Genomic DNA, 13,860 nt, shown 5'->3' on the forward strand with positions numbered 1-13,860 from the left:
GAATTATTTGGGACAGCTTTACAATGTTATGTATGTTGGTGAGTTCTGAAGAGATATTTTATTAGTTTCCCAAATTAAGATTTCTTCTTAATAAGTTAATACAAATCCATCCTCCTCTTTCAACTGTCATTCATAGTTCGCATGTCATTTTATAAAATGAGAACAACTAACCTGCCTTCAAGAAACTTAAAAATGAACAAAGAAGCCATTATTTGCTTAACAGTAAAGTTTAGTATTTTGAAACACAAAACTTGGATTTGTTCATATCCTATATTCTGTAAACTCATATAATTAACACAGAGTAACTCATGTGATGTTTAAAATAGATTATGAGTGGCATAGTAAAATGTATTACTCTCCTAGAGAACAGAAATTAAAGTTAGTATCTGTTGGCAAGATATTACTTCATAAAAATTGCCTGAAATAGCATTTTATAAATATCAAATTGATGTTGCCTGTTTTTAATCACTGCATAGTGGGGTTTTTGGGATATATCAGCTTTTATTATTTATAGTCACAATTTACTTAAATTCTGACATATATTTATTTAAAATAAAACATACACTTTGCTTGCCAATTTGCAAAAATGATCGCGAAGTATGTTTTCTACTTGCAACCTGAGATAAGCCTAGCTAAATGTGGTAACTTACCTTAACTCTGTAAAATAGGCAACTTCCAACCACTTGGTGAAACCCAAAGTCTGAAGTTTTATCCTATCTTGATCTACAGAGATATAATCAACATTGCTGTTTTTAATAGCCAGTTGCCACCAAAGATCTGATCACAATAATGCAGAGACCTTTAGATATTATCACTAGAACGCTATTGTACATTTATAATCAAAAATGATTAATAATGGCAGTTATTGCTCCCTATATATGGGAGCAGAAACAAAATAGAATGTGGTTAGCACTGTAATGAAAACAGGACTTACTATTCTAAAAGATGATGATAAACATCAGTTGATCTCCAGATGCTGATTATTGATCTAACACTTTGCTTGTTGTACCCCCTAAATGTCATCCTCTCTCTGCTCCTACTCACTGCTCAAGTAAGTTCTTATTTGAAAGGACAGTAAGTATGTTATAGTTTTCTATAGTCTAAGCTGTGTCATGTTGTTCACATCCAGGTGTTAGGCAATCTATCAAACATTTTCTGTTCACCTTGTTTGCACCTTCTACTCATTTGTTTTGTTAGTAAAAGATATTTGAGTTTCTTGTTGTCAATCTTAACATTGGTCCAGGCTAACAATGTGTGGAATGGCAACTATCACTGTGATTCTAGATGACTTTCCTAGTTGTTAAAGATCAGTCTCAGTGGTTTGTGTATTTTTGAGGAAGCTGTTCTGTTAGCTGATTAAGGAGTTGCACAGTTGAATTGTCGTATAGAGACAGCTGATCACTGTTGCCTTTGTTTTCAGCAAGTTTTATTTGAAGAGTAAACTAAACTCTACTTTGATTGCAATTTCTACTCTGGCAAGGCCCAGGAGGTTTTATTGATCTTGAAAGACAAACTAAAATCTCATAATCTTAAAGTTGGAAGAAATAAGTAAACTAGTCTAGCCTTCTCTTTTTCTGTGACATCCACAAAACAGACGGCATCCTAATGCGAGGAAGCATGGTGTTATGAAGTGGCTACAGAAGGTTTGAAACCTAGCTTGCAATTTGTGCGACATTATTTAACTTCCTAAACCTCATTTTCATCCTCTGTAAAACGGATGTAAAATACTACATACATGTATGTGAAGTATCTAAGCATAATAGGTGCTCAATAAATTCTAGGCATTGTTATCATCATTGTTATTATGTGACCATTTTTTTCCCCAAAGACCTGATGTTTTGTGCAACTCATCAGTTTCTGATGAAATATTTTCTTTAGTTTAGGCTGACTTTCAGTTTCCTGTTATTATCTCTAATTCTAGGCTCTTCAAGTCACTGAAAACCACTTTTATGGCCACCTTACATTTCTCCTGTCTTTAAGCCCTTCACATGCATTATTTATAGATTTATAAGCACTCCGGTTGTGACTATTTTTCTCATCTGTAAAATGAGGATATGAATGATACTTACCTCATAGAATTGCTTTAAATATTAAGTGAGATAATGATGGCAAAATATAATACATTGCGAGTCATGTAGTGACTGTTGTGTAGATAAAAACTATTATCCCATTATATTTATAGTACTTTCAAAGTTTCCATTAGTGTTTTGAAGAGTTACACCATCTTTGAACCACATTGAACTTGTTTTCCTATGTATTATATATAGAATTTTATTTAATATATATAAAACATATATCAATATTTAATATATAAAAAACATATATATAAAACATATACATATAAAACACATATGTAATAAAACATATATATAAAACATAAATATCATTACTTGGTATGTCAACAAATTCATCAGTCTCAGCTGAAGTCTACAGCTTTCCTCTCTATTCAAAGAAATGACAGGTTAAAAGGCCTTCTTAATGACTCTGGAATCAAATTTTTATTTGAGAAGATATTTATTTTAAAATAGAATAACTAAATACATCTTAATAAGCCCTAAATATATGCTAATGTAAAAGTTGCTTTTTGAAGGAGATAAAAGGAAATGAGAAATAGAAAATTCAGATCCGGGGAACCATCACTGGCATTCATCTAGGAGAGTTAATTTAACATACACACATTAACACATAATTTTATCTTTTGTTAAAAATGTGTATTTACTCATTTTGTTCCTATTTGATTAGAGCAGAGAATTTATGTATCTCTACCTAAAATTGGTTAATAGCTTTGGCCCTTTCAAAAATACTCAGTGTCCTCATTTTAGCTTCAGCTTCTTTGGTTTGGATGCAGTGTGTGATTTTTTTTGTGACAGTAAGCCAGTAGTTATTATGCATGGGGAATCCTGGTAGAAATGCAGTATTTTGTACTAATTGCTAACAGAAAGATCTGTAATACTGGCTGCATGATTTGCCCCTTACATGTGCCCAGCTATAACAATCTGAATTTAGTACTGTGTTTGTTAATATTAGACACAAATTTATCCTGACACTTTTATAGGCAAAGCCTCGGAAACATTTAGTCATGTAAAATATAATCATGATCTTGAAATATTTGCTTTTGCTCTTGTGCATTTTAGGCAGGATTTCACTTTGTAACCTTATTAGTATTGCTGAATTTGGAGAATGGTTTGGAAAGGTTCTTTGAGGTCCTGATTGTAAGATAGGTGTTAATTTACACTGAGCCATTATTGCACTTTATCAAAGAACAGTTGTTTACAGAATGTGAATATTCCATGTCTCTACACACTCTTCAGATCTTCCCTATGATAGTAAATTAAATTTGGTTTTAATTTGCATTCCATTTCCAATGTTTGTTGCCAGACACTTTGGACTTTTTGAGGGCAAATAAAAGTAGCTTCTGGTGTAAGTGAAATATTTTGTGTCAGAATAAAATAGCAAACCGTTATGTAAAGGGCACTTTCCCCATGTGTTTACCTTATAACTGCATGAGCTTGACTTGTACAGAAGCTTTGAAAAAATCCCCATGGCTGTCATATTCATAAGTCTCTCTGACCCATTCAGACAGATGTTAGTATATTGCTTGGAGAATACTATAAAACTTACCTTTCACTTATGGAAATGTGCTTGTACTTTGTTCCCCAAAAAGCAAATACAGATACCATAAGACATGGGATAATAATAAACCTTTGGACACAGAAACATAAAATGGAATGTATGAGCCCTTGAAAGAGCAATTAAATACATTTTCATTTCAACAGCTGAAGATGAGGAACCAAAACAGATGGGCAGGGGATAGAATAAATGAGAGAAAAATCAGTATTCATCATGCCTCTTGGCATTCTACTACACCAATTTACTCCATAGCATCTTACAGTACATCAGCTCTAGTTCTGCATTCCGGTCCCTGATTTATTCTTGTATGAAGTAAAAACTGAGAAAACGATAGGTACTTTCCTTGGAAATTTCTGGAACCATCTAGTAAGGAGTATCTAGCCATGCTGTTATCAACAAACTGATTCAATTCCTTCTTGGAAATAGGTAGGTTATATATTATTAAATAAATTAAAGAATAATTTAGTGTTTGCTGTCAAAGGCACACACTGCCCTAAAAAGCATGGTGAAACATCCTATTATCATTATCAAGTATCCTTCAAGATCTTGGAGGTGAAAAAAGAGCAAATTGCTTGCTTACATCCTAGGAACATCTGCCCACAATACATCTTCACTAGAGGTCAAATGGAACTTTTAAAACAATGATGAACTTCGGCTCAGTGGGAGAAGAACCTTCCTATTCTTCATAATTCCTAATAAAATTATAATTGTTACTACTGCTGTTTTTAACCTATGAATTGCAACTTGAAAGTCTCTGATCTGAATCACATGTGCAAAACTTGAAAAAGTGTGTCAGTTTTCGACTGTGTCAGTTATACATTCCAAAGTTTAGTAGCTTAAAACAAGTGCATACACTCTCATGATTCTGTAGGTTGGCAATTTGGGCTGAGCTCAGTTGGACAGATCTTCCACTGTCATGCCTAGGGGCTCCCAGATGGCCTCAAGCCCAAGTTGGGGCCTCAACTGCCCTTTCTTCTCTCATGTTGCCTCCCTTCCTCAAGGAGACTAACCTGGGATTGTTCTGAAGGCAGCAGGGGTCCAAGAGTGTGAAAGCAGAAACTGCAAATTTCAGTATGTTGCTCTGCCACATTCTGTTGGTCAGAGTATGTTGCAAAGCTAACCCAGATTCAAGGGGAAGGGAAGTAGACTTCACATCTTAATGGGAGGTGCAGCAAAGAAGTATTAACAGTAATCTTTTTTTTTTTTTTTTGAGATGGAGTCTCACTCTGTCACCCAGGCTGGAGTGCAGTGGCATGATCTAGGCTCACTGCAGCCTCTACCTCCTGGGTTCAAGTGATACTCCTCCCTCAGCCTCCCGAGTATCTGGGACTAGAGGCACATGCCACCACACCTGGCTAATTTTTGTATTTTTAGTAGAGACGGGGTTTCACCATGTTGGCCAGGCTGATCTCAAACTTCTCACCTCAAGTGATCTGCCCATCTCAAGCCTCCCATAATGCTTGGATTACAGGCCTGAGCCACCACACCCAGCCAATAGTAACCATTTTTAATTCTCCCCAGAAATGAGCATCACTTTGATCTATCAGTCATGGTGTTATTTCTTTCCTCCTAAAGTTTTGTGCTGATTTTCTTCCCCTCCATCTCTCCATTGCAACATCCCTTTCCTGAGTCAAAACTGAATTCCTTCAGGCAGGTATCTGAATAGTCATTCTTGTTGATCGGACAGTCTCTGCCTCTGCAATCACAAGATAGTTGTCTTTCTCTCTCTAAACCATTGTTTTTAATGTATTCTCCTGTTCCTCACACATCTGTGAGGTTTTCTATCTTGTTCTCACATTCAGAAGTTTTCTTCCGGCCAAGCCCAACCTCTTCCCTCTTCCCCTCTCTCTTCCCTCCTAACATTCTACCTCCCTCATCTTCTCACCATTTCATGTACTTGGGCACATGCCGTGCTCAAACATTAACCCCTGCCGTTCTCTTTGTCCAAAATGTTTTGATACCCTTCTTTCACAAAAATATTAGCCCACAAATATTTACTGAATGTTAACTGTGTACAAGACCCTTTCCTAGGCACCATAACCAAGGTGTTTAAGGTCCAAGGTGTTTAAGGTCCCTTCTTTAATGAGGGAGAAAGAATATATAAATAAATAAAGTAATAATGTCGCCGAAACAGGCATGAGTGTTAAGAAAGCAAAGGACTGCTTTCTTAACTGCCTGCAGTAGTGACTGGCGCAGGATATGGGGCAGAGAGTGGTGGGGAGTTTCAGGTAACAGTAATTTTAGAATCATCAGGGACTTGCCCTCTGAAAAAGTGACGCTTGAGCACTTGACCTGAACACCCAGGAACCAGGTGGGAGAAGACCCAGGGAGAAGAATTCTAGGTAGAGAAGACAGCAAGCAAAAGGACCTCTTCCAAATCCTTGCTCCCTTGAAGATTGAGCATCTCTATAATTTATCACCTGGTCCAGTGGTTTTATCATTTGGCTACATGGTTTTTCAAATACTGGAATATTTTCAAAATACAGTGGCTCACACCTATGATCCCAGCACTTGGGGAAGCTGAGGTGGGGGCATCACTTGAGGCCAGGAGTCTGGCATCGGCCAGGGCAACACAGCAAGACCCCATCTCTACATTAAAAAAAAATAGCTGGATGTGGTGGCATGTGCCTGTAGTCCCAACCACTCAGGAGGCTGAGGCAGGTGGATCACTTTAGCCCAGGAGTTTGAGGCTGCAGTGAGTCATGATCACACCACTGTACTCCAGCATGGGTGGCAGAGCAAGACCCTGTCTCAGAAAAAAATAAAAATAGAAATACTGATGCTTAGACCTTACCACAGACCCATCAAAAATCACACTCTGTGGTGGTGAGGAGGGAAAGAGCCCAGGCATCTGTATTTTATAAATTTTCATGTGATTCCAATGGGCAGCCAAAGGTGAGAACCACTGATCCACACCAATGTTGTCACATTCTAATGTGCAGAGATAATGTGGGACGCAGATTCTGATTTCCTAGATCTGGAGTAGAGCCCGATTATACGTTTCTAATAAGCTTCCAGGTGGTGCCAAAACTGTTGGTCTGATTGCTACTCAAAGTGTGGTGCACAGACCAACAGTTATCAGTATCACCTGGGAGCTTGTTAGAAAAGCACATTCTCAATCAGAGACTAAGAGAAACCAGGTAATCAAATCACCTCCTGATTCAGAAATACTGGGGGGTGTGGACCAGCCCTCTAGGATTTCCGAAAGTCCTACAGGTGATTCTGAGGCCCACTAAAGCTTGAGAACCAGACTGCAGATCTTGGTGTTTAGATACAGTCAATTTGGCACTTAATTGAGTTCTATGTTGTGTTTTCTGTAATTGTTTAATGTAGACAAGTCTGTTGAAGTTTGCATTGAACGGGGCTATGAAGCCAAAATAATCTTTTCCTTTTACTTGGTTTCCATGCAGTGCAAATTCTGTTTCATTCTGGCTAGGAGAAGAGTAAGAGATACAGCCCTAGTTCCAGACTTCTGCTCTTGCCTCCAAAGCCTCTTTGTTCACTCAGCTTGTGAAGCATCAGGAGCTTGCAAAGCCCCTGCAGGTGACGCTCTACAGTTGCAGGTGTCACCTGCAAGAAGCTGATTTATTAAAAGCCCTGCCAGGGCAGTTCAATCCCTGTGAAGTGATATTGTAACTCACCTCTAGCTGCTGTCCTATCAAAAAATCACCCTCCGTCCTCCTTCTCTTTGTTTACAAGCACCAGTTAATGGTTTTCTCTCCATTAAGCAGCTCAGGGGACCGCTGTTTAGAGACCTAATTGAATTCTTGCCAAGTTTGGGCATGATCCAGAGCTGCTCCAATTCTCGGTATTTTCCATGTTGTGTATTTTCCCCTATTCTAACACGTATATAGCGTTGATACCTCTATCTGCAGAATGTAAGAAATTGTAACTGTATACATGAGAGTATATTATAAATGCGGTAATTCCTGCTCCTTGGCATGCAGATACATCTCATTACTCTGCAATGCAAAAGTAAAAATATACATGTTTTTTTAATCTGCTAAAAGAATCAATATATGTTAATTTTGGAAATTATACTACTATTTATGAGATCTATTCCACGATGAAGAGTCAACAATCCATTTGTCTCTCTACCAATTCTGTCACCTATCCTGGCCCCTACCACCAAATTTGAATAGTACCTCTTTGATGGCCGAAAATATTATGGTGAGTGTATTAGTCCATTCTCGTATTGCTATAAAGAAATGCCTGAGACTGGGTAATTTGTAAAGAAAAGAGGTATAATTGGCTCATGGTTCCATCAGGCTGTACAGGAAGCATGGCTGGGGTGGCCTCAGGGAACTTTCACTCATGGCAGAAGGCAAAGCTGGAGCAGGCATCTTCACACAGCCAGAGCAGGAGGAAGTTAAATAACCAGGTCTCATGAGAACTCTGTCATGAGAACAGCACTAGGGGGGTGGTGCTAAGCCATTAAAACCACTCCAGTGATTGAATACCTCCCACGAGGCCCCATATCCAGTATTGGGGATTACATTTCAATACGAGATTTGCATGGGGACACAGATCCAAACCATATCTGGTAGAATATTAGCATTCTTGGCTACTTAAAGAATATAGTTTTTCTAGCCTTTAGCAATTATTTATATATAAGACCGAAAGAGGTTAATCATCAAAGTAGGGATTTGTGAGACTGCATCTAATCATGGGTGGTAATAGACTGAAGGAATAAAAAGGAACAGTTGGCAAATAAATAAGTCAATAAATATTATCATAAGGAAAAAACACTATAGAAAGAAAAGTTATTTTTATTTTGACTTTCTTTTTTTTTTTTTTTTTTTTTGAGATGGAGTCTCAGTCTGTCGCCCAGGCTGGAGTGCAGTGGCGCAATCTTGGCTCACTGCAACCTCCGCCTCCCAGTTTCAAGTGATTCTCCTGCCTCAGCCTTCCAGGTAGCTGAGACTACAGGGGCCCGCCACCACGCCTGGCTAATTTTTGTGTTTTTAGTAGAGACAGGGTTTCACCATGTTGGTCAGGCTGGTCTTGAACTCCTGACCTCAGGTGATTCACCCACCTCGGCCTCTCAAAGTGCTGGGATTACAGGCGTGAGCTACCGCACCCAGCCTTCTTTAGACTTTTTTTTTTTAATTATTCTACTCAATAGATACCAAGCTAAAAATTTATATTCTTTTTGAATGTGTAATACATAAAGCATGTGGAGGTCAAATTACTATGATTTTCTCCAGTGCAATCTAATGGAGCACCACACATTTAGACTCTGGAGCATGTTTTATTCCCTGTGGACAAGTTCCTTTCGATTGCTCACGTAGGGATTTAGGGGGTGTTTTTAATGTTATATTCTATGCCTTAAAGGAAATCTTCAATACTTGTGCAATACACTTTTTCTCCCCAAATCTATTTGCTCCTCCTCTTTGGTCCCTCAGTTTATATTATCGCCTCTATTTCAGGTTCTGGGCGACAAGCATATCTGTTCTTTTGTTGTTGTTCTTATCTTTTTTCAACCATCATCCATTTGATAGCATTAATATTCTGAAATGAGTAGTTTCATCTTCCATGGAATTATTCTTGGACCATCAAATATTTCATAGTTGAATTCTTTGAACATCTGCCTGGGATGTTTAGCAGAAGTAACTACTCTTTGTCGCTTCTCTTTCGCAGTTTGTGGAGATGAGTGCACTGGCCTTCTTCTCGGTGACTTGACTCGCCTGGAGCAGATGGTCATGAGCATCAACCTCACTGGTCCGCTGCCTGCGCCATATAAAATGCTGTATGGTCTTGAAAATATGACTCAGGAGCTAAAGGTAGGTTGGTGCAGTCACAAGCAAGGGCCAGGGACAAGGTGACAGAAGCTTCACAAGCGGTATTGGCCGTAATTGGTAAATGTTCTTCCCACAGCCCCAAATCAAGGGACACAGCTGTTAGGGAAATTCAGAGACTTTCTTAACCAGTGTTTTTCAAACTCAAGACCTATAATATACAGATTTCTATTAAGAGAAAAGAGTCTCATGTACCCCCCAGTGTCTGGCCTAAATCAGTTTTATTATGTCACTTAAATATGTGCAAACATAAAATCAGGTATAAACTCTTTATACTTATAGCTCTATAAAATTAAAACAAATTAATCCTTACAAAACCAATAAAATTCAAATTAAAAACATTAATATAAAGTAACATGATTTTGGCTGAATGGAAATTGCTGCTTGCAACAAGAATAGGATATTGACTATTTCCACACAGTTCTTCCACCAGAAGTGATGTGGTAACTCATTTCTCCTACCTTACCACATTTGAACCAGAGAGCCCCCTGCAAAGGGTCCTGGAATGAATGTGGGAATCACTTGACAAGTTTATGTGACTAACGTGCTCAGTCTGCCATAGGATCAAACACAGGCAAATGTAGACACTGAGATCAGGTGACCATATTCATATCTCAGGTGCCTAGCCTGGGATCCAGAAATGCTTACGTTAATATTTAAGGTTATCGTCAAAATGAAAACACATGATTAGAATCTTGTACTAGAGAGCTACAACTAGCAGACCTTTAAAAGTTCTTCAACAAGCACCAGTTTGATAAACACTGTTCTAAATTGTGGTTAAAGCTTTTGGTAGTTAACGAGGTAGGAGAAAACATTAAGGAAATTGGGGTTGTTTCACCTGATTAAAAAAGATGAAAGGTGTCAACTTACTGTCAGCCAATTATCAGATATTTATTAAGAAATTATAGAATACCTCAGCATTGCACTTGGTTCCCTGGGGATTTCATGACTCTTTTAATATCTTCACTACCCTTAGGAAATGTAGATTCTATGTGCTTTAAAAATAATCATTAAACAATTATCAAGCAATTAGCAAAAATGCATAATGACCATGTGTTTTACAAACATTCAAAGTACATTAGAGTACAGAGACTGGAGAAATCAGTAAGATTCAGAGTAACCAGGGAATGTACCATTACTGAGAGTATAATTTCTGTTGGAATTTGAAGTGTAGACACAATTTTAATAGAGAAATATTTGTTGCTTTAGAGGAAGGCATCTAAGATTTATTCACTAGGCATTGGTAGATATTCTTTCAGGAGATATATTCTTTAATTCTGACCGTAAACTTTAAGGTAAGTAGTATTATCCCTATTTTCCAGAAGAAGAAACCAATAATGATGATAACAAGAATAACATTTATTGAAAAGCTAGGCAATTGACTGAAGTCTTAAATGGATTACCATACATAGCTTTTACAGAAACTCCAAGAAATAGGAAAGAAGTTGTCATGGTCTGAATATTTACATCTCCCCAAATTTATATGTTGAAAGTCTGTCACAGTCCATTGGAGCTGCTATGACAAATACCATAAACTGATTAGCTTATAAACAATAGAAATATATCTCTCACAGTTCTGAAGCTGGGAAGCCCAAGATCAAGGTACCAGCATTTTCAATGTCTAGTGAAGGCCTGTTCCTCATAGAGGGTGACTTCTTGCTGTGACCCCACATTTAATTCATTTAATATCTGGATACTGAGGAAAAGGATAGCTAGCTCTCTGGAGACTCTTTAATAAGGGCACTAATCCCAATCATGAAGGCTACATTCTCATGACTTAATCACTTCCCAAAGGCTCCACCTCCTAATATCATCACACTGGGAACTAGGATGTCAACACATGGATATTGGAAGGACACAAACATTCTGACTTCTGCCGTGTGAGGACACAGGGAGAAGGCAGCTGTCCTCAACAGATCCATGTGAGCAGAGGCAGTGGTGTGCATTAGATCTGTCTGGCAGATATTAAAAGTCAGACCTGCTAGTGAAAGATAAAGCTGGAGACTTCAGTGAGGCAGGGTGATATGATGGACAACCTTGAAAGCCAGGCAGAGGAACCTGAGTTTACCTTGTGGTCCTGGTATTCAGGGAAGTGAAGAGTTTTAATGAAAAGAATGCTGATCAGTTATTTTCCTTGTATATGGAGAGAATACAGAAAAATAAATTAAACCAGAAAAGCAAACATTTTAGTTGAACATAAAACATTTTAAAAGTAATACTTAAGCAATGGATGATGAAGTAAAGAGGATCCTATAGAAGAGGCTCCAATCTGTGAACATCATCTAAGCCAAGGGATTAAGTGACCCATCCACTTCTGGCTGGATATTGATCCAGATGACCTGGATTATCCTTAAATTCTAGTCTTTCTTGATTCTTTATTTTGTTCTTCTTCTATCATTCACTTGACATTTGTATACTGAGGATCACCTTTTGATATTATAAAAACTTAAGTTATTTCACCTCTTTGCTCAATTTCGTTAACTATGTCAGTGCTCCCCAAGCTTCAGCCAAAGACCATCAAGGACACACGTGTGATGGAACAAAGTGGGATTTATTAACTTGTTGCAACAAGGGGCACTGAACACCATGGGGGAATTGTGGGCTGTCTCAATAAGAAGGTGGTAGGAATAACTTCTAGTATTTGAGGTTGTGCTAGATAACTTAAGGTTAGCACTCAACTGGGTGCTATTCGAAAGTGGGAGTAATTCTGTGAGTATTTTGTGAATCCTATCTAGAGGGAAGGAACAACAGAGGGAGGATAAAGCTATGATTAATAAGGAGGCAGTGTTCATTCATATTAGCCAGGAAACGGGAGGTTGGGGTAGTTGTGTGGTCTGCACAAAACCCACTATGGTTTTGTCTGCGCTTAGACATTACAGGGTAGTATCTTTTTTTCTGTTTCATTCATCACTGGTTCCGAGTGACCTTGTCTAATGTTAGTGTCCTATGAGATTATTTATGTTCCATAGGAAAAAAATATGGCCCTGCTGTTAGGCCAGTTCCTAGCAACACCGAGGACAGGCCAGTTAGCGCCTAGCCAGGTCTCTATGTTAAGGCCTGCCATTCTCTTTTTTTTTTTTTACCCGCGATCTGTGTCTCTGTTAATTGGAATGGGAGCCTTAAATGGGCCAGGCAAGGAGTTTATCTTAACTCTACCCCTTACTGACTGTGTGATCTCGTGCACATTTTTAACTGTCTTCAAGACAGTTTGCTCTTTCATGAAATGGAATAATACTTACCCACCATAGAGCAGTTGTGAAAATTAAATGAAAAACAAAACATAAAAAGCCTGGCACATAGTAATTTCTCAATAAGTCACTGCAGTTTTTATTATTTGCCTGAATATTTGGCATGACACTCAATGTGTAAGTGCCCAGCTGAAATAGTTTCCTTATCTTTTCTTTGAAGGTGAGAAGGCTAAGTTCCTTTTATATACAAAAATGTGTTCTGTTGAACACTATCACTGCAAGGCCATTTACTAAAAATGTTTATGGGATGGAATCTTTTTCAGCACTTGCTCTCACCTCAGCGGGCCCCAGAGAGGCTTATTCAGCTGGCAGAGGGCAATCTGAATACACTCGTGACCGAAATGAATGAGCTGCTGACCAGGGTAAGTTGGCAAAATTATGAATCTTCTGAAAGCAGATAGATTATGTCAATGAAGGAAAATTACTTCGAAGTTCTGAAATGCAAATCACCTTCTTCCTAATTCCCAATTTGGTATATAAAATAGATGTATTCTGGCTAGCTACTTCTGCTTCAAATCAAATCATAAAAATCAGTAGCATGTAGAAAAATTGGGGATACCTGGAAATTGTCAAGAACAATGACTAAAAAGTCCAGAATGACAGTGTATTTTGAGAACTTTATTCAGTAGCCTCCATGGTAAAGTTTTTATCTGTTCTGATTTCCAAAATCACTATCTTTGATTGTGTAAAGAGAAAGAAAAACAAATGAAAATACTTGTGGGTCTCTTTCATCTCATCGTGGAATTTTTGCATTAGTATAGAAATACAGTGTAAATCAGTCTTTCTACACAAAAGAGGAAATCTTCTCTATTGTGAGACTCCAAAGTACTTAAGACACTTTCTAAAGTCAGAATGTAAAGTCCGTGTTGCATTTATCAGGCTTTTTAAAGAATTGGAAATTTTAAATTTTCAAAACTGCGATGGTATTAAAAACTTTTTGCTGCTAGAGAATGAAGAAAACAACATAAAGCCCGCCATCTTGTGGCCGGAAATATGCATGAAGCGAGAAACGGGGCTGCAAAGTAGAGATTTAATTTGATTATCTAAGAGCTTTAAATGATAAAGAATGTTGGAGCTAGAAGCTTCCTGGGGATTATCTAGTCCATTTTGTATTTTAAAGAAGAGCTGCCTCGGGCCATGACAGTGAAACGAATTAACGATGGCCATACAATTTGCTAAACCCA

The 13,860-nt window shown here is 37.9% G+C and overlaps 1 protein-coding gene across 3 annotated transcripts in view; it reads left to right on the forward strand.

Annotated features, from left to right (window-relative positions):
• Positions 1 to 13,860, forward strand: part of LAMA2 (laminin subunit alpha 2) — a 652,245-nt gene that overhangs the window by 479,298 nt on the left and 159,087 nt on the right. For all 3 annotated transcript variants that reach the window (XM_054558144.2, XM_054558145.2, XM_054558146.2), the window contains 2 exons: positions 9,271 to 9,413; positions 12,940 to 13,038. In XM_054558144.2, coding sequence (XP_054414119.2) covers positions 9,271 to 9,413; positions 12,940 to 13,038 — 242 coding nt within the window. The remainder of the gene's footprint in view (positions 1 to 9,270; positions 9,414 to 12,939; positions 13,039 to 13,860) is intronic.

The sequence above is a fragment of the Pongo abelii genome, chromosome 5, assembly GCF_028885655.2.
Source record: "Pongo abelii isolate AG06213 chromosome 5, NHGRI_mPonAbe1-v2.0_pri, whole genome shotgun sequence".
Classification (NCBI taxonomy): Eukaryota; Metazoa; Chordata; class Mammalia; order Primates; family Hominidae; genus Pongo; species Pongo abelii.